The sequence below is a fragment of the Arabidopsis thaliana genome, chromosome 4 (genome assembly GCF_000001735.4).
Source record: "Arabidopsis thaliana chromosome 4, partial sequence".
Lineage (NCBI taxonomy): Eukaryota > Viridiplantae > Streptophyta > Magnoliopsida > Brassicales > Brassicaceae > Arabidopsis > Arabidopsis thaliana.
Window position 1 is genome coordinate 17,130,237 of NC_003075.7, and position 20,365 is coordinate 17,150,601.

A 20,365-nucleotide genomic window follows, 5' to 3' on the forward strand; every position below is an offset into this window, starting at 1 on the left:
CACGGATTCATCTTTCTCGGGATTTCGAAATTTGACGGTGATCTGATTTCCAACGATTTTTTCTCTTCCATGGCTTTTTTTCGCTGATCGGTAAATCAAACGTTTGTTTCGGTTTCGATGGTGGAAGCTACGTCGAATTTGACGCCGACTCAGAGATATGCGGCCGGCGCATTGTTTGCGATCGCTTTGAACCAAGCGCAAATCAACCAGACTCAGCCGCTGGGAACCCCGGCGGCGGAAGACGACGACGGAGGCGATGAAGAGCGAAGAAGCAATTGCAGTAGCGGAGATTCTGTCTCCGATGACCCCAGCCTTTGGGTACACGAGACGTCTGGCCTTCTTCGCCCCGTTTTCAGGTGCTTTCCCAAAATCTCTTGTCGATCTCATCGATTTTGAAATTCCTTTCGAGTCTTGGTTGTCTATGACCGTTGAAATCATCTGGTTGATTAGTAGTTCGCTTTAGCTCTGTTTGTAATTCGTTTCTATCCACAGATGTCTTGAGATTGATTCACCGGCTTGGCTTGGTCTCGAGCAAACAGCTTGCTCTTCTCCGGCTAAGCACCACATCGGGGCGGTATGGCTATTTCCGGAGTTCAAATTTTGCTGTTATGGATCCGATACTCACTGTTGAGTTATTGTTCATTAACTTCTATTTTGTTTTTATTGTAGTTCACGAGGTTACTCTCAGAAGAAGCGAATGATGCTTCTGCCGAGATGGTGGAGCAAGAGATGGCCTTAGCTAAAGCTGCTGATGCTATGGTGCATAGCATTCAATGCTCTGTATCTATAGATGCTAAGAAGGAGAAGCATCAAGAATACGAAAACGAATGCCGTGAGAAATATGCTGTTCCTGAGGTAAAATCAAAAGATGTTGATTTGGATAAAGAGAAGGATAAGAAGGAAGCGGCTGAAAGTGCTGCAAGAGAAGGTCTTGAAGCGGGTGTGGTTATTATAGATGGAAGCCACAAGCCTGAAGTTCTTGAAAATGAGAAGTCTGTTGAGGAAGTAACATTGCTTAGTCATCAGAGGAAGATAAATGTTCTTTATGAGCTACTTTCTGCTTGCTTGTCAGATAAACATCACGAGGATAAGAAATGTAAACGGTGTAGAAAAGGCTATGATGCGCGTCACCGTGTTGCTCTCCGTTTACTTGCGACCTGGTTTAACATTGAGTGGATTAAAGTGGTTCGTATAGTTATTTCTTCCAGAACATACTCATTTTGAAATTTGCTTTAACATAGAATCATTGTACGAATTAGCTATATTGCTCTGAGTTAGGATATGGAACTGGCAGTGCTCTAAATTCCAGTAGTTTTTCATGTGCTACCATTTTGTTTTCTTTTTGTTCTGGCAGTTGGTTAGTGAATGATGATTTTGTGTCTCCTTTCATTCTTATAAATGATTAATATTTATGGATCTTCAATTTCTAGGAAGCAATTGAGACAATGGTCGCATGCTCTGCCATGGCCATTCAGAAGTCTGCTGAAATGAAGGGTGAAGATAATCTAACTCCTACGACTTCATGGGCTAAGTGGAAGCGAGGAGGCATCATTGGTGCCGCTGCTATTACAGGAGGCACTTTGATGGCCATAACTGGTGGTACGGCAAATTCAAAGCGTTAACATTCTAAATTAGAGCATATTTTGAACTGGTTACCTATCTTACATTTACATGGTTATATTCAACAGGATTGGCTGCTCCAGCTATAGCTGCAGGATTTGGTGCATTGGCACCAACACTGGGCACAATTATTCCGGTGATTGGAGCTGGGGGTTTTGCTGCTGCGGCTAGTGCCGCAGGAACTGTTGCTGGCTCCGTTGCGGTTGCAGCATCGTTTGGAGGTGAATAAGAGTAGATGAGTTCACTTTTTGCACTATATGGATAATCAGTGTGCTTACAACTAGGCACTAGGTGTTTTGGTTTCTCTTTCATCCCCATTAATGTATTAAATCTTTGTTAAGGAGCGTTTACAATGTCACTGGTGCTTCGTTTTAAATGTTTTCGTATCCAGCTGCTGGAGCTGGTCTCACAGGGACTAAGATGGCAAGGAGAATTGGGGACCTTGATGAGTTCGAATTTAAAGCTATTGGCGAAAATCATAATCAAGGAGTAAGTTCATATTTCCCTATGCTACTAGATTATTGTGACATATCATAATTTTGCAGTTTGGAGAACGAAATATTGGTTGTATTTCCTCTCCCTCCTTCATCTGGAAATCTCCTTGCTCTGAGTTTTCCCGTTTTTGAGGGCCACGTTTTTCGCTGATGGGAACAGTTTTGTGGAAATCAATGTAACAGCGGTTAGCAGTGGAAGTCTTGGTTGCTGGTGTTGTTTTTGAAGAAGAAGATTTTGTGAAACCATGGGAAGGGTTAACTAGTAATCTGGAGAGGTATATGTCGTTCGAGAACTTTAGTATCTTAATAAGGAAATAGGATTTAACATCTGGAGCTTCTCCTTGCGTTGGCTTTACTCATTCACGTTTGTACTGATTCTCAAGAAGTGAACTATAGTTGCTTCTATAATAGTCTGATTTCTTACTATTCCAGGTACACGCTGCAATGGGAGTCCAAGAATCTTATCTTAGTGAGCACAGCGATTCAGGATTGGCTTACTTCAAGTAATTGGTTTTTATCCTACTAAATAACATGTTGATGTAAAAATGTCAAATTACTAAGATTATTGTGGTATTGATTATGATTTCTCCAGGACTTGCAATGGAATTGATGAAACAGGGAGCAATGCACACTGTGTTGGCCTCTCTTTTAATGGCATTGGCATGGCCAGCGACAATCTTAGTAGCTGCTGATTTCATAGATAGCAAATGGAGTATTGCTATTGACAGGTAACGCCTTTTCCCTTGCTAAGTAGTCAGTCTATGATTGAAGATGATGCACCATTTACCCATCACATCTCCAAATAATGACCAATTACTTTGAAACTTTTGGTATTGGTTTTGCATTTGAAGTGAACTAAATCCGTGACTATTATAATCTACTCCTGTAGGTCGGATAAAGCAGGAAGACTTCTAGCTGAAGTGCTACAAAAAGGCTTGCAAGGAAATAGGTACAGATTTCATGACTGCTGCAATGAAGTAAATATAATTTCTATATTCAAAAGTTATGTACGTAAAGGATTCATGTCTTGTTTTGCTTCTGTTTCCTCAAATTTTGGGAATTCAGACCCATCACTCTAGTTGGTTTTTCGCTTGGTGCTCGTGTCATCTTCAAATGCCTCCAAGCTCTGGCTGAGACAGAACAAAACGGTAATTTCCAATGTGCAAGATAGAAGATTGCTTTAAAAGATCAAATCTTTCTTACGGAGACTCTTAACATGTCTTTGGTAGCTGAACTTGTGGAGAGAGTTGTTCTTCTTGGAGCACCCATTTCAATCAATAGTGAAAACTGGCGAGACGTAAGGAAGGTAATTAATTCTCTGATAGTACAAACACTACATTACCAAAATATAGGTCACATCTATGGAATCAAATCTTAAATGAGATTTTCAAAAGAGAAAATTAATATCTCTGGTCCTGTTTGATAGATGGTCGCTGGAAGATTCATCAATGTTTATGCCACAAATGATTGGACCCTTGGTATCGCATTTCGTGCTAGGTACATAACATACATTCCATTATTTCAATTTTTATTCTCTTCACCTAACAATACCAACTTGTTCTTTTGATCCTAACTATGATCTTCGACAGTTTAATTTCCCAAGGATTAGCCGGAATCCAACCAATATGTATCCCTGGTATCGAAAACGTAAGCCATCTATCTCTTTCTTTTGTCACCTCTATGTATTTTATCCATTAATGAAACAAATAATTAGCTGATGGAGTGAATATTCAGTAAATGATTCTGTCAAACAAAAAGATATAAGGTCATTTTCAATAAATTTGTAAAGTTTTTATCATAATTATATCATTTCACCTCTCGATTTCAACGTGTTACAGGTGGATGTAACCGATATGGTGGAAGGTCACTCTTCATATCTATGGAAAACTCAGCAGATTTTAGAAAGACTCGAGATCGACACATATTACCCTGTTTTTCGAGACACTCTTTAACCAAAATCAAATTAGATAAGTATCACACAATATAGGGAACCAAACTTTGTCACATGTTTGAAATGTACACAAATAAAAGTCGATAAACGTTAGACATTAATTAAAGCAAGGCTTGTATTTTGTTTGTTTGTTTTAGCTGTCGTCTTTGGGTTTTTTTTGTTTAAACGTTCGTGGATGCCGGCGAAAGACAAGGGCTTCTGTATTGTAATTATTTGTATGAAAACACATTGCACCGCCATCGTTGACTATGGCCGTGTTTTAGCTTCGCCGTTCTTGTTTCCTTGTTTACATACAAAAGTCTAAACTGATCGAAAATGTTACTGAACAAAAAAAAAGAGACTACACTTGAATTTCAGCAATTATCTTATTTAGATTTCAGTAAACCAATTCCTATTGTCTCATCATGAGACTCTCATTATCCTCTTTGCTTCACTCCACTAGTGTCCATAATATTACATTGTAAGTATATTAATAACCAACAAAATTTTATATATTTGGTTTCAATCATCTAATAAATTAGCCTTGACAACTCACTGGGTTTGCCCTAAATTTGTCACTGTCTTAACTTTGCCTCTCCATGACAATAGTCTGTCGTGAAGAGACTACTACTTACCCGTTTATTATTATTTTTTCTACGTTTTTTACATACATAGCTATATATTCTGTTTCAGCCAGATGTAAAGTTTTTTCCTCGAATTGATGAAACCAGGTGCAATGTATCTGTAGATTTCATAGATAGAAAATGGACATTGTCGTTATCCTTTTAACAGATTAAAGAACTTCGAAATGATTAAAAACGAGGGAGCTAGTTAAAATTAAAATATCTTAAGCCATATCTTTCTCTCGTTATTCAATTGAGAATGCATAATCCATTCATTAGATTATGAAACAATATTCGTTTTCCAAGTGATTATTTAACTGAGCCATTGTCAGGAGGGTGTTAGATCGCTTTCAACTAAAACAATAATTGAAAGGCCAACGATGATTTTCAGGTAGTGCAAGAAGGTTTAAAAATCATATAGAAAAAAGTGAGATATCCAATCATATGTATACAATATTACATGGTGAATATGTGAACAATATCTACTCTCAGATGCTTATCAGGTATGTTTACTCTAACAATGATTTTTAGTGGCATTTATCGAACTATATTCTATTTTAAATATTGTTTTATTAGCGATGTGATATTATTCTAACAGATCCGTATACACTATCATAATTTGGGATCTCCTTGGTTCACATTTTCACCAAGTCACATGTTCTGAAATTTAGACAAATGAAAATGGTCATTAAATGAACGTAGACGTTAAGAGTTATTTTTGTTTGTTTGTTTGCTAAATTATAATCGTCTTTGTTTGAACGTTCTTCGACGCCGGTGAAAGACGACAACTTCTGTCTTGTAATTATCTAAAACGTCGTCGTGCTCAATCAACCACCACATGTCACCCGTTTACGCTGACCTTATTGCTTGCTCTACCGTTCTTGTTTCCTTTTATTGTCAAAATTGAAAATGTGGATTTTGATGTTTTTTGTATTTTTATGTCTGGAAAAAAAGTGACATGTTCGAGACAATTTTTTCGAGGCAGTATTAAATTTAGTTTAAATCAAGTAACGTATTAATGTTTAGTAAGTCTAAGATAGAGTTGAAAATCATATATTTTTAATCCAACGCCTCTGTCTCGTGGGTCTCAATGGCATGTGCCTCTGTGCGTGCTTCACCACTCATGGTTCATCCAAGTTAGAATAAATTCAACGGTATATAAATAAAAGCCAATATATTTATTTATTTACAATTACAACCATAAATTCATCACCTCATTTCTTTCAAAAAAATCTATTTCAATCCATCCAGCACTGCATTTATTTCAGAAAATCTAAGCGGCCTTACCAAACAAAGTTTTAATGAATATGGGGTCTTATATGACTCAGTGTCCCCACAATCACAAGTACAGAACTTTATGAAAATGATCAAAAAAAATATAAAGGCAATGTCAATTTGCTGGTGAAAATATTGCTATAATTAACTTGATGGGTCGAGAAGCTGTCTTCTCTAGAAGACAAGACAAACCCTACTCGAACCAACCCCTTTGCAAAGCTGTTACACTACAGTCTTTTAAGCTTTAAATGTTACGTTTGGCTTAGAGCTAATTTTAGCGATATGTGATGTGCCTCACTCTTCACAACTCATTACCTGTCTATAAAATTGTCACTTTCTTATACCTACACCCAAAAAAAAAAAAAGGAGACATATTTTTTGCATTAAGAATAGTAAATTTATATATGCGAGATATTCCTGAGTCCACGTAGGGTGGTACGTTACGTATGTGTATATGAATGTGCTACGTGTGTAGCTACGCAAAGTGTAATGAAGTAATTGCAATATACTGATCTCGTCATGGTAGTTGAGGTAGTGTTTGATACTTGATGCATTCAGGTTATTATAAATGCATAGTTTTGAAACTTTGATGTCAACTTTGACATTATCCATCTAGAAAATTGATAATCGAGTGTGTTAAGAGTAAGCACATACACAAGTGTTAGGTGCATTTCACCGTAGTATTCAAGGTGCCGAGTCCTACAAAAGAAAAAAAAAATCTATACAAATGATATAAGATACCTAAAATCACTAACAAAATAAAATAAATAATCTCGAGATTAATGAAACAAAATTAACAAAACCACTCTGCTTTTTTTTTGGTAATGAAACCTGTATGTTTGGAGTTTATAACAAAAAACATAAATATGATAAAATACATTTATTTGCAAAAAATAAAAAAGTAAATAGTACTCAGTAAACTGAAAATAAAACTAATAAAAACCTTAGAATTTTTTTTATAAATATCATGTGGTTTTAATCTGCGACCTTTTGTTGGGCTTGTAAAATTATAACTTTAACTCTGATTTACGCTTAACCAGCGAACTTCCACCCCTAATTGACACAATGGCAACCATACAACCAGAACAAAAGAAAAAGGTGAAATAACTAAAAAAAAATTTTTTTTTTTTTTTTAAGTAGAAGTTCTCATCCAAGATCGATCTTTGCAACATGCTAAATTACTTATTGAAAAAAATCTTATTTTTACTGTTACATTTCATTCAAGGAAAATCCCCATTAAAGAAAAAAAAAAAAAGGGCAAACAAAGAGCCAAATCTGTTTTCATCAGAACACACGTGTATACACATACATACATATGACATCCACAAATCCTCGATGAGGGCAACTTCAAACTTTTCAGTTTTCACCATACCAAACCCCCTGCCACGTGACTCGAACCATAAACTTAAAGAGCACAGATGAGGCGCGTGGTTGGCACGGCGAAAAGCCGCGTGGCTTTAGGAGCCGTGAGACCAAACACATCATTCATGTCGAGCTCACTTGGTTTCATCCCATCAGGTAATTTCCACGTGAAGCAATGTAATATATGAGCCACGGCTAAGTCAAGCGCGTATAACCCTAGTTGCATACCCGGGCACGATCTACGACCCGACCCGAACGGTATAAACTCGAAATTGCTCCCTTTGAAATCCGGTACGCCCGGTTCCAAAAACCTCGATGGTCTAAACGTGTCCGGGTCAGTCCAAGAGGTTGGGTCGCGTCCTATGGCAAACGCGTTGATCATCACACGAGATTTCTTGGGAATGAAGAAACCGTCGATACTAGTGTCCTCCGCGGTTTCGTGGAGGAGGAGAGGGATCGGTGGGTGCATCCTTAGGGTTTCTTTGAGTGTGCATTTGAGATAAGTCAACTTCTCGATGTCGGATTCTTCAACTCGTCTGTCAAGTCCAACGACTTCGGCGAGTTCTTGTTGGACCCGTTTTAGATCCTCGGGGCTCCGTAATAACTCCGTTAAGGCCCACTCTATCGCCGACGCTACCGTTTCCGTTCCTCCAAACATAACGTCCTAATAAAATCAAATAAAAAAATCAAATTAGAATTAAATATAACGTCCTAATAAAATCAAATTAGAATTAAATATATCCACACTAGTCCACTCTTTCTTTTTTCTCTCTCCATTTTTTGTCTCTTCATTGGTTTCATAATTATTGTAGATCTGAATATTCAATGCTTCTATATATATTAAAAAAAGATCATGCTAAAATCTGTTGCTTTCTCTAGTAAAATAGAAAATTACCTTCCTAATTCAAACAAAAAAACTTAGGAGAAAATAACTGGTCAATGGATAAGTATTATTACGTAACGCATTAAGAAACATGACTATGACTAGTGCTTTTTGAAATATAATTACCATGATGATTGCTTTGATATTGTCACGGGTAAGTTTGATGGAATTTTGAAGATCCGCTGTCTCACTGACTAATTTGGCCTCTTCACTGTAAAAAGCAAGAAGATCATCAACCATATCGGTATCGACAACATCCCCATCATCCACAGCGTTTTGATTCTCCTTCTTCTTCATATGTTCATCGATAATATCGTCAATAAATCCGTCTAGATCATTACGGGCCTTCACGAGCCGCTTGTTTATCCCTTGCGGATCGATCCACCCGAAATATGGTATGAAATCCGCTACGTTGAAGGCTCCAAAAAGCTTAGAGAACTCTTGTAAGATTCTTATGAACTCGTCTTGTCCCTTCTCGCAGGCTGACCCAAACGCTGCCCGGTAAGTTATGTTGCGGGTCAGTGCAAAAATTTGCTCCCCGACGTTTATAGGCTTACCTACAATTGTTTTGGTTAAATGTTAAAGTACATACTAAAGAAAGAAGAAATGAGTACTTTCACTTTTTACATATTTGTTTAATTGCACATATATATAGCAAGAGTGGTGAATATGTGAAGTAGCTTACCAACGTTACAAGAGACCGACCGGACCATTTTGTCCACTTCATCACGAACTGAAGCCCATGACTCAGCTCTTTTACGGCTAAACACCTTCATGACACACACTTTTCTCATCTGTCTCCAAAACGGTCCGTAGTGAGCGAAAGCCATGTCCGCTCGGTCGTAAGTCAGATAGCTTATAGCTATAGTTGCAGGCCGGTTCGAGAAGACGCTGTCTTGGACTTGAAGGACTTGTCGAGCCACCTCGGGTGATGAGACAGCGTACATATGGAGGAATCCCATGCGGAGATGGCACAATCCGCCATACTTTTTAGCTAAATTGGCTAAACCACGGTGGGTGAGTTGGTCCATCATTAACATGTTGCCTATGATGGGCCAACCTCGTGGACCGGGAGGATATGGAGGCCTTCGCCGCCGTGTGATGAAGCTGATGAAGATGAAAAGAGAGACAACGATGACAAGAGACGTCGTGGGATCTGATAGTTTGCTTAGTGTTTGTGATATAGAAGACTCCATATTGAGTGTTTTTTTTGGATTCGATTATTTTCTGAAATGTTGTCAGGAGGCAAAGTTCTCCATTTTGGGATGTGATTAGAGAGGTAGGTTTTATAATCAAATTGTGTGGTCCCTTTTTTTGACATTTTTGTATTATCTACTTAAATTTCTTCATCCATATATGTACACACCATTTCTTATATTTTCTTGAAAATATGAAAATAATTAGTATACCTTTTGAAAAAATCTACATATATATATTTTTCAACCATTTTAACAAATTAATCATGTACTTGAACTTATTTACAATATTATGCCACTAGCATTAATTATTTAGGAATGAAAATATTTAATTAAAGATTCAAATCTTCTAAATCCTTGCTCAAATCGTTTCCTAAAATCTTGATTATTTCTTCCTAAAATTTCGTTTATTTAATAGGATTCTAAGTATTACTTTGAAAATCTTGGTCATAACTATTCCGTGATTTACTGTGATCACAAATATATTTTGGTATGATTTTCCTAAAAACAGGAAACAAACATTAAAGGTTAGATAAAAAAAATCTGTCATAAACTGAAATGTAATCAATTATAACAATCATTTATTTTCTTTTAAAAGTTTGCAAACGACAAATGTGTTGCAAAAGAAATAATTTCCTAAAAAAAAAAAAAAATAAAAGAAATAATTTCCTATAACTTAATAACTGTTGTAGACTTTTAAAGAAAACAATTATGTAAATATATAATTTAGTTTAAGGAAATCTAGTGGAATTACATACTTATACGAAATAAATAGTATACCAAACGGATTTTACTGAATTCGAGCATATAAATATGACGAATCATGATTGACTTTCAGTGGGTTTTAAATTAGTGAACATAGCTGTTGAAAAATGACTGTATAGGACTAGTTTGGCAAAAATATTGGTGATATAAACGCATTATCTCGATATATCTTAATAACAAATTAAAACAAGAAATTCTAAAGTGGCTAAACAAATATATTTTCAACAAACTCCAGAAACTCGCCATTTTTGTATTTAATAAACTAAATAAATTTAGCCAAGATGAACGTTGTGCATGACTTTTCAGGTAGTTTTTTCTCTTTTTTTTTTCTTTTTTTCGTAATGACTTTTTCAGTTAGGTTTAGATTTTTGCTTTTGGATTTATGCTCATTTAGGTTTAGACACAAGGTTTACTAATTAGATATTAATTATACAAGTAATTATTTATTACTATTACTGAATACCTGTGCATCTTAGACAGAGATACTAATAATACTTGAAGGTCCCTTTAATTTTAATTATTTTGTCGTTACTCACAATTTAGATACAGTGCGTTACACAAGACTTTGACCAACGCAGTTCAACTTACATTATCAGATTACACTGCATAATCTGTAAACTAACAAATGTATTAAAATTAAACCTCAATCTAGTTAAAAACAAAGACACATTGACAACAAAACATAAAAAAATAAAGACAATTTCGTTTGCCAACCAGTGGGCTAAGACAAAACTCTGTAGGCTGTATGTCTGTATCGCAATATATATCACAAAATTGGACCGATTTGGGTGAAACTCAAGGACACTGTATTCCACCTGTTCTGCGATACATGAAGTGAAACCGACATAGGAGAAAGTTCAAATGACACAATTAGTAGTACTATTTAAGTTCTAGATCATATTAAGTCACGCTCGTTTCACGAGGGTGTGTGCATGTATGGTACCTGGCGAACTCTGTAGTTTCATGGAATAAAAAGGTAATAAGATAATCACATGTCTCCACCCAAACAAAGCTAAGGTCAATAATATCAAATATCGATAATAGTATTCTAAAATATCATATTTTTACTTTTTGTAATAATATCACAAATTAATATTAGAATAATTCAAAAAATGTGGTAACAATAAAAACTCTAAATTAAAAATAGAACTCCAAATATAAATTTTAAATTTTATTTAATTTATTTTCGTTAAAGAAATATTTCATACAAAAATTTGTGATATTTTTGAAGCAAAAAAACTATTGATAATACTTTTGAAACAAAAATTTAATACTGTGGTGTTTTATTTTATTTTTAACCCCTACTAGTATTATATATCCGCTACCTGCACAATTTATTTTTTTAATCTAACCACGTTTTTAATTAGTTTCATTGCTCAGTTGAATATTGATCAAATGGGAGAGTGGGTCGTGGGACCATCTATGAGCTCATAGTATCGTCGTTTCTAATTAGTCGAATCAGATTAACATAAGCATTCCTAATTAAATCGAATAATATATGCCTGTTCTTACCAACTTCGTGTCTTTTAAAACTATTTAGTGACTGCAATATATCAACCTAAAATATTAGTTTCTTAAGAATATATCAAAATTTTGCTAACCAAGAAATAAAATGGTTAAACAGTTTTTGTATATTTAAAAAAATAAAACCACTATTTGTTACTTATTATGTTTCTGTCCCCCTATATACAGAATAAAATGGTTATAAGAAAATACATAAGCTTTTAAAGCCTTAATTGCCATCAAAATTATCAGTATGAGACAAGTACTTCGCGTATAGAGTAACTCCGCTATGAACTGTCTGAAGCCAACAACTACTCGCAAAAAGACACACATTTCCTTTTCACCTTTGATTAGTATAATAAGGAAAAATCAAACTATCAAAAGTCTTTAAACACACACTGCGATATTTATCCTTATTTATCAAGACCCTTATTTAGCTATTTATTCAATATGATTAACACTTAAAAGTGGTTTGAAAATATGTTTGATTTGTCACATTTGCACAATTGAATATTATAATTATTATATTTGGATATTTTTCCGAAACAAATGAAGATATTGGTTTTTTATTTAATATACAAATATATGCTTAGCTGATATTTGCTCAATATTAAAATAGCATACACATTAAAAAAAAATGTATTCAGGAAAAAAAACCTTTTTTTAAAGTAGCAATTCATAAGATTGATTATTCTTCAGGTATTTTGTAAGATAAAGTAAGAACACATTTAAAATAAATCGTAAAATACAACACAGATCTCAACCACTTATAAGTTATAACGTAACTATAGGTGGCTGGCACAACCCGGCTTATTGACATGGATGAATCGCAAATTCGTAACCATTATTTTTATTATTAACCGAATGTCTAATTGTCTTATACTCTTATCTGATCTTTCAAATAATAAGTTTCTTTTGAGTGGCGATCCATTGAAAATACCTGGAGAGTGGAGACTACTAAAATCCTTTTTCAGACCCAAACACTTAAATAGAAGCCTAGTAGCCTACACAGTTTATTGTAATAGTTGAGGTCGCTTCAAGAATGTGTACACCTTCCTCCATGAAATTTAAGTTAGGATGTCGTTATCTTGTAAATATAAAATAACTTATACACGTACGTGTATAAATAAGATTATAGTCAAGTGTAGTATATTATATAACTAAATAGTAAATAATACTCTCATATTTGAAACATAAGTCTCCTCAAAAAAGCATTTGTGAAATGGTTTATACGACCTTGCGTGATGATGTAAGGTTTGTCTCCATGATATGCCCTTGTATATTAACCCAAGATATGAGAGACGTCGAGAAACATACAAATAATGCACTATAATTTATAACAGTAAAGTTTTAAAATAATGTTTCCTAAGATAAAAAATTTAAAATAATGTTATAATAGGTATCATTAATTGGAATTTATATTCAAAATGAAAATAGACAAGTCTTAAGAAAATAAATAATAACAAAAACTAAGAAGGAGAAAAGGTTTCCTCTTTGATTAGAATGCAATATATGGGGTTATTTTCCACTGTTCTCAATTAAAATATTCTTCTGAAAATCCACATTATTCCCTCATTTTCATGTATATAATTCTCTTACATGGCCAGTTGCAACTACAATCCTAAGATATACCCGACAATTATGTTATGTCATAGTTTTTAGATATCTAATATAGCTAATTGCAGCTTAAGAAATTATAAACTATGTCGTTGTCAAGCAAAAATTAATGTTAGACTATATCAAATTGCAACTAGTACCAAACCATTGTATATTCACTTATGACAACCTAAAGATATGACTCACGATATTTCACATGCTTTATGAAGTTTGGAAGAAAACTTGTACATTACCAATCGGGCTCATTATTAGCTACTACGACATAAGTACATAACGCACATAAGAGGTCTCACTTAGTTATTTTCACCATCTCGATCAATCTTTTAAGCGTTCTTTATCTAGCTGTTTAGTTTGCTAATCTAAAAAATTTGGTCACTCTCATATTTGTACTTAGTTAGAATTTATTCCAAAGTTGCAAATTAACATGTTTAGCGATTTAAATACACCAAAAAAACATTATACTTTTTAACAAAAATATATATTATATACATCTACAATAATGTAGTTAACCATTCAATATATAAACCTGATAATTAGCTATTTGTAAGAATTACCCTTCAAATAATATCACATCGAACCTCATTTTATAGTTCGTTCTTTACGTCGTCATACCGTCATCTTTACATAATTGCCATTAAATATAAATAACGATTATAATCTGATTAATTGAATAATAATGAAACGACCAAAAAGAGTAAATAATGGAAAAAAATAATGGAATATGGATTTGGGCCTATCAGTTACGTCTCGGTGCGTTTGTGGTTTCCGTCACTTCACTCGTCTCCATCGTTTTTTTCTTGTCAATTTCAACAGAGTTCTCGTGTAAATGTTTTCACATTTACAGTCTCCTGTTTTTGCTCTTCGTACGAACTTTATTAGACATATATTGATCTTTATTTATTTTTCGATTAACTCTTTTATCCAAAAAAAATCGGATAATTGATGAACTCGGCATAGATAAATCATAAAACTACACCTTGTTTTTTTTTTTTTTTTTTTTTTGGACAAAAAAAACTACACCTCGTTAAGTATTACTTTTCATGACTAAATATCCAGACACTCCCGAATTCCGGATATCTAATAACTTTCAAGGTAAAGCCATCAAATAACGTTTGACCCAAATTCTATAATTTGTAAATGAATTACCCAGTACTGAGAACTATTGGGCCTAACAATATCGGCCCAAAATAGAAACGACTTGGACTAGATTATACAGTTTTTGAATTATCTTCAGATCTCAAATAACGTTTGACCCAAATTCTACAATTTGTCAATATAATATTCTGGTACTCCTAAAACAAGTGTAGGGCTATTTAGATATCTAAATACCACAAGCGTCTTCGTATGAAGGCATTATCAAAACTAGAAATAGCGTAAACCAAAAGAGAAGGCATCCCCACAAACAAACAAATTATTTCGTAGGGTACGTTAGACAAACACCCTTTTGGCGCTCACATTACCTACTATTAAAAATAAAAATAAACAGATATGCTCTTTATTTCCAAATTTTGTTTTCTCTTTATTTCCATTTATTAGTGTGTCTTCTTATGTTGGCCTACATAATATATTATTCTTATATGACATTTTTTATGATTCACATGCATTATACGTCCCCAATTAGATATGACTATATTAATGCAAAGAGGACGTAAATTAATTCAAACACGGTTGCTTTAACAGCGTTTTCGTATATAGAAGAATTTTTATAAGCAGGAAGAAAAAAAGCAAAACAAAAGAAAGGGAGTTTTCTTAGCCTTATCGAACGTAGATAGTGTATCGTGGAGACGTGGACCGTCTTGCGCGTGAAGCAAAATTTTATAGTTTGGTCACTCTATGATAGATAGATAAAATGCGAACAAAGTTTTAATAATGAAAGAACATATACTTATTGAAAATTAAAGTGGGATAATAAGTTGGTAGGTTCCGTATGGGAAATGCATGCGCATGAGATTAATTAAATAAATTGGATAGGATTAACAGTCAGTTAGAGTGGATAGAAATAGTATAAAAGGGAGAGGAATGAGAGGGTGTCGAAGCATATAGAAGTGGATATAGTTCGATGATCTATTTGATAAATTAAAATGGAGAGTGTAAGAGAGAGTTCATTATCAAGCTTGATGCTTTTCTTGTTCGGTCTTGCTTATGTTGTGTTCTTGCTAAACTCAAACTGTGTTAATGGATTACGAGACCTAAAGGAGAGAGATGCAAGCGAGAGTAATTTTGTGAATGCTACTTCTTCAAGCGTTTTGGACTCTAAAAGTACTGCCAACATTTCGACCGTTGAGTTTGAAAATGCTTTAGATGATCAGAATGTAAATAAGACTGAAAAATGTGAATCACGAGCCGGAGGCGGAGGAGGAGGTGGTGGTGGTGGTGGAGGAGGAGGAGGAGGTCAAGGCAGTGGGGGCGGAGGTGGAGAAGGAAATGGTGGGAATGGAAAAGACAATTCCCACAAAAGGAACAAAAGTAGCGGTGGTGGTGGTGGTGGCGGAGGAGGAGGAGGTGGGGGTAGCGGAAATGGCTCAGGCCGTGGTCGGGGTGGAGGAGGTGGTGGTGGCGGTGGTGGAGGAGGAGGCGGTGGAGGAGGAGGAGGAGGCGGCGGAGGAGGAGGAGGAGGAGGAGGAAGTGATGGGAAAGGCGGAGGATGGGGATTTGGATTTGGATGGGGAGGTGATGGACCCGGCGGAAACTTTGGTCGTTGTTGGTATCCCGGTTGTACTAAAAAGTCAACGGAAAGTCATAATTAAAACATAGCAATGATATGTCTTAAAGCCATGCTTTTTCACCACAACATAAACACACAATAATTCCTTTGTTTTTTTCCTTTTTCAATGGCCTTAAGACAACAACGATTTCTTTCTGTTTTGCAATGTCTTGGGGGATTGTGCTTCCAATGAAAAACTAAATGGTAATGTTTCCGAATTTGTTTGTTCTTTTCTCACTGATCTTTCCACATTTTGCTACTTAGTTATAAATGATTTTCCCAATTCTTTCACAGTTTCACTTCCGGACCAAAATTTTTGATAAGGATCCAAAAGTTGTGTTTTAATCAAATTTTAACCAACCTGATATCATAATTTTAACCAAATTGTTACTACTAATCTTTATGTGAGGGTTTGCTTTAGTATTTTACATGTACAAAAAAAATAAAAAAAATGGAGTCACCAATATTTGTGTATGCAAACAGAAAGTATACCAGTTTGTATTCTTAAATATATAAACACTGTGTCAACTATCAATGATACAATAACATAATTTAGAAAATAACCAATGCATTGGTATTTGTAGCCGCACAAGTATTAGATCGATATGGATTGATTTTCAGTTTTTTTAACATAAGAGTGTGAATGAGGGGCTCGTACGTCGTAAATTTTTAGGGTTGTGTAATTGAAAAATTAAATTGATTTTTGGTCAAATTTTATCTTTTATCTTGTCTCAATGTTAACAACTTCTATACTGGTTTAATAAAAATATACAAAATTCTACTTTAACTTTAAGGGGCAACGACGATATTTTGAAAAAACAGTTATAAAGGCAAAATTTCAAAATAACGTTTTAACAACTTTTTTTTTTTTTGCATTAGCAGTTTTTTAAAAAAACTCTAAATGAAAAGAGTGTGAGCTAAGAGGAAGTAACAGTAGTTAATTATGGTTGTGGTCACAAAAATTTGGGTAACGGTTGGACTGTATTTAACAAAACTTTTAATGATCATGATTTCTAATCATGCATACTCTATCAAATAAAATTGTCTCTAATTATAGCTTAACTTCATGAATGTGAAAACAGTCTACGGATCTCTCTCTGATTCTCTGTTTACAAGATTACACAATGCACATGGCATTGATAAAATTTCAAGATAGAAAAAAATGGCTTAAACCCGAGCCGGATCCGCCACTTTCATGAGCCGTAGCTCCAACACTTTCCGGTGAGAGTTAGAGTGAATCTCGTTGGTGAATGTTGGGCTACAAGCGGGTCTATATTCGGGTAAAAGTCGACCCGACTTAAACCGGACCCCACAAGCATTACACAGTGTCTTCGCACCTAATGGACCCATTCTCCATTGAGGCGTCTTCTGGACTCCACAATGGCTGCAGCACCGCCTCAGCTGCTGCTGCTGGACTACGCCACCGTACGATGCATCCACCTTCTGTCTCCCTCTCTTCTTCCTTCTGGCAACAGCGGTGGATAGCAGAGGAGATGGAGACTCCATAGACCAGATACGGCCGTTGGTGCGGCGGCGTTTGCTTCTAGGTTTAACAGGAACGCACTGTCTCCGAACCTCCACCGACGCGACTGGATTCACCGGGAAATCACTCGAAATATACGATTCTGAGAAAGAATCCTCCACGAAGTTGGATAACCACTCTAAGTCCTCCAAATCACCAACCTTCACAAACAAAACAAAAATGAGATTAAAAACAGAGCAAAACAGAGCAAAAACAGGGTAGAGAGAAACAGAGTGTACAAAACAGGGGAGATAGAAACAGAGTGTGTAAGTGGGCTCACCGGAGCGTCGCCGGGAAAAGATAAGAGATCCTCTGGCGGTGAAAGACGGGTACTTTGGTCAGAAAAGCTCTTAAATTTCTCACGTTCTTGTTCGTCTTCTTTTCTTTGTGACGAAGACGACTCTAAAGAAGTGTCGGCGTTAGAGAGGTCGAGAAGATCGTCGACGGAAAAATCACCGAGAAATGCTTCTACACACTCCATTTTTGTCTCTAGCCGTATGAAAGCACTACAAGTATTTTAAATAAAGGAGGAGCGAAGCGAATCCATATTTGAAAAAGTTTGTTCGTGTTCCAATATATTTTACACAAATTTCATTCTTTCTTTTTCAAAATTTTAAATTCTTTACGTGTCTATCGAGTGAGAGAGACAGTGGAGAGTGGACAGCACTGATTGGGGTTTGTAAGCAAGAGTGGGTTTTAGGTTTTTGTGATTTTGGAAGACTTGTTTGGTATTTGTCTCGTTACAAATCTCGTAACAAATCATGCATTGCCATGTCAGCATTTCACATTGAAAAGGAAACCAAAAATACGTTTCCTTCGTAAGTAAAATGTTTTTTTTTTTTTTTTTTAAATGTTATCTGAACTTATCCGTAGAATTTTATTTAAAGATAACCGCTCTTTGTAGTCAATTCAATTTATTAGAGTTCTTAATGCCAAATTTTAAGTTCATAATATTAAAAGACAGCAAAGATTTCTTCATAATTTAGAACTATCATTTTTGACTTAACCATCGGCGCAGAGTTTGCAAGTCTTTTTAAGTTCTTTTACTATCAAAATAACTGAATAAAGTCATTCAGAACTAGTGGTATTCTAACGATCTAATGGCTCAACCTAATTAATCATGACCGTTGAAAGTGTTGTTGGGCCAAAAATATCGTCGGTTAATACAACTTTCCCTCTATATAAAGCTAGTTTCTTGCAAAATATGGTTTTTTTTTGTTAACATAAAAAAGAAACTAGTAGCACATATATATATATATATATATATATATATTTTTTTTTTTTTTTGTTGTATCAGTATTTCGAAGGTTTTACAGAAAAGAAGAAAAAAATTAACAATAATTCATACGTCGAGAGTAATGATTGGACTATCAGGCTTCTCGGGCCCACTCGACCGTCGGTGGAAGGCCCAATTTTACCAAAACAAACAAAAACGTTATTAGTAAGGGCCTATTATTTATTTCTTCTTTAATTTCAAGGAAAGAGTGACCATCATATGTTGAGCGCGTGAAAATATCGCTCATGGTTATATATTTGTTTTTTCTTTGAGATAATAATTTCCATTAGAAAAAGTCGGTTTCAAAGTTAGAAAAAAAACATCTAAACATTCACGTAAAGTTTACCAGGAGCAATGGAGCATAAACATATTCAAATTACACACATACCTAAATAGTAAATAATAATAAAATACATAGACTTGTATTTTTATTATAAATATAATGAACTACATTCCAAACAATTGGGTGTTTGGTCTAGTGGTATGATTCTCGCTTCGGGTGCGAGAGGTCCCGAGTTCGATTCTCGGAACACCCCTCTTTAAATTCTCTACTGCTACATCAATTTTTTTCCCCTCGGATTAAATTAACGCAAGAAAGTCGTAGACTGATGACATACAATATGGTGGTGGCTCACTAAACTGACTATATGCCTAATTAGCCCGATGGGCCACATGGGCTCAATGCAAGTCGGTAAAAGGTGGAATGTTATTGAATGCGATGTATGTTGGCAGAGGAGTAACCGTACAAATTAGACTATTTTATACCCATGAAATCATTATCGTTCGATAACATAAGATAGTAAACTTTCATGATCTCGTTCTCTATGCATCCATCTCTCATCTGTGTAGTGTAGCTTTTTTTTTCTTTTTTCCCCACAGTATTTATCTCGTAAACTATACTTTCATATAGTCATATATGTGATATGAACATTGACACTGTACGTAACTTATATGATGATTAAGTTTACATGAAAACCATTCAAGTTTTTTTAAAAGCGTAAATACAAAATTACTTCATGAAATTTACGTTTATAATTTAAAATGAACTTCGATTTAAGTTATTTGCATTCAGAGAAAATAGAAATTAATTAAATGTAGCAACGATGTAAGTGATAGCCATAAAAATATCACATTCTTTGTATATCGGAAATTTGGTTGAGCTTTTAAGTCTTGAACCCTCGGATAAAAAAAAATGTACACTTGAAACCAATATAGCATTGCTCCATAAATATCAATATCTTAGACCCAAAAAACGATATTGTTATTCCATATCGGATTTTAGTCATTTCGACTATTTTCCCAACTATTTTTCCTACTGAAAGATTAATTACAGATCTACTATTGGCCCCAACATTTGGTTCACTAGACAACCTGTAATAATATAGTTCAAGTAGTACTATTCACGTTTCAACACACTAACTTTTATTGAGCTTCCCAACTACATTTACAATATTAATCGTATCACTCCACATAATATCATCTATACTCTAGTTTATTCGACATAAAAGCATATTTAAAAATTGTAGATGTGAATTTGATAGTTGACAAACCAAATATTTTACTGTACATATGAATTTGATATTAGTTGCCCGGAA

General features: G+C 34.8%; 4 protein-coding genes, 1 long non-coding RNA gene and 1 other non-coding gene across 8 annotated transcripts; 4 read left to right on the forward strand and 2 right to left on the reverse strand.

Annotated features, from left to right (window-relative positions):
• Nucleotides 1–9: 9 nt before the first annotated feature.
• AT4G36210 (transmembrane/coiled-coil protein (DUF726)) lies at nucleotides 10–4,420 on the forward strand (the record flags this gene model as incomplete). Of its 3 annotated transcripts, NM_001085031.1 has the most annotated exons (15): nucleotides 10–356; nucleotides 493–574; nucleotides 670–1,185; nucleotides 1,431–1,599; nucleotides 1,689–1,841; nucleotides 2,012–2,109; nucleotides 2,298–2,389; nucleotides 2,547–2,617; nucleotides 2,707–2,842; nucleotides 3,004–3,063; nucleotides 3,180–3,262; nucleotides 3,344–3,420; nucleotides 3,541–3,611; nucleotides 3,704–3,761; nucleotides 3,953–4,420. In NM_001085031.1, the coding sequence occupies exons 1-15, from the start codon at nucleotides 118–120 to the stop codon at nucleotides 4,064–4,066; spliced, it is 2,019 nt and encodes a 672-aa protein (NP_001078500.2). In that variant the 5' UTR covers nucleotides 10–117. The 3 variants fall into 3 exon arrangements, with proteins under 3 accessions (NP_001078500.2, NP_849505.2, NP_195344.1); NM_179174.3 differs by having other exon boundaries at nucleotides 10–574; NM_119789.2 differs by lacking the exons at nucleotides 3,180–3,262; nucleotides 3,344–3,420 and having other exon boundaries at nucleotides 10–574; nucleotides 3,004–3,121; nucleotides 3,953–4,066.
• A 925-nt stretch (nucleotides 4,421–5,345) lies between these two features.
• Nucleotides 5,346–5,796, forward strand: AT4G09265. The gene has a single exon (NR_142266.1). It is a non-coding gene; the product is annotated as an other RNA (long non-coding RNA).
• Nucleotides 5,797–7,076: 1,280 nt separating this feature from the next.
• Nucleotides 7,077–9,541, reverse strand: FAH1 (ferulic acid 5-hydroxylase 1). The gene is made up of 3 exons (NM_119790.3): nucleotides 8,873–9,541; nucleotides 8,314–8,744; nucleotides 7,077–7,968 (listed from the first exon to the last, which is right to left on the reverse strand). The coding sequence occupies exons 1-3, from the start codon at nucleotides 9,381–9,383 to the stop codon at nucleotides 7,348–7,350; spliced, it is 1,563 nt and encodes a 520-aa protein (NP_195345.1). The 5' UTR covers nucleotides 9,384–9,541; the 3' UTR covers nucleotides 7,077–7,347.
• A 5,747-nt stretch (nucleotides 9,542–15,288) lies between these two features.
• On the forward strand, nucleotides 15,289–16,308 carry AT4G36230 (uncharacterized protein). The gene has a single exon (NM_119791.2). It carries the CDS (start codon nucleotides 15,350–15,352, stop codon nucleotides 16,013–16,015), a length of 666 nt encoding a protein of 221 aa, NP_195346.1. The 5' UTR covers nucleotides 15,289–15,349; the 3' UTR covers nucleotides 16,016–16,308.
• A 595-nt stretch (nucleotides 16,309–16,903) lies between these two features.
• Nucleotides 16,904–18,260, reverse strand: GATA7 (GATA transcription factor 7). Its single transcript, NM_119792.4, has 2 exons — nucleotides 17,775–18,260; nucleotides 16,904–17,655 (listed from the first exon to the last, which is right to left on the reverse strand). Exons 1-2 carry the CDS (start codon nucleotides 17,973–17,975, stop codon nucleotides 17,140–17,142), a joined length of 717 nt encoding a protein of 238 aa, NP_195347.1. The 5' UTR covers nucleotides 17,976–18,260; the 3' UTR covers nucleotides 16,904–17,139.
• A 974-nt stretch (nucleotides 18,261–19,234) lies between these two features.
• AT4G36245 lies at nucleotides 19,235–19,306 on the forward strand. Its single transcript has one exon. It is a non-coding gene; the product is annotated as a tRNA-Pro (tRNA).
• The last annotated feature ends 1,059 nt before the right edge of the window (nucleotides 19,307–20,365 follow it).

Bases quoted from the DNA above. Each gene is read 5' to 3' on its own strand.
- FAH1 (NM_119790.3), bottom strand. From the start codon at position 9,383: ATGGAGTCTTCTATATCACAAACACTAAGCAAACTATCAGATCCCACG. The intron at 8,745-8,872 runs GTAAGCTACTTC...AAACAATTGTAG, and splicing joins GTCGGTCTCTTGTAACGTTG to GTAAGCCTATAAACGTCGGG. The intron at 7,969-8,313 runs GTAATTATATTT...TGATTTTATTAG, and splicing joins ATATCAAAGCAATCATCATG to GACGTTATGTTTGGAGGAAC.
- AT4G36230 (NM_119791.2), top strand. From the start codon at position 15,350: ATGGAGAGTGTAAGAGAGAGTTCATTATCAAGCTTGATGCTTTTCTTG.
- GATA7 (NM_119792.4), bottom strand. From the start codon at position 17,975: ATGGAGTGTGTAGAAGCATTTCTCGGTGATTTTTCCGTCGACGATCTT. The intron at 17,656-17,774 runs GTGAGCCCACTT...TTGTTTGTGAAG, and splicing joins CTTTTCCCGGCGACGCTCCG to GTTGGTGATTTGGAGGACTT.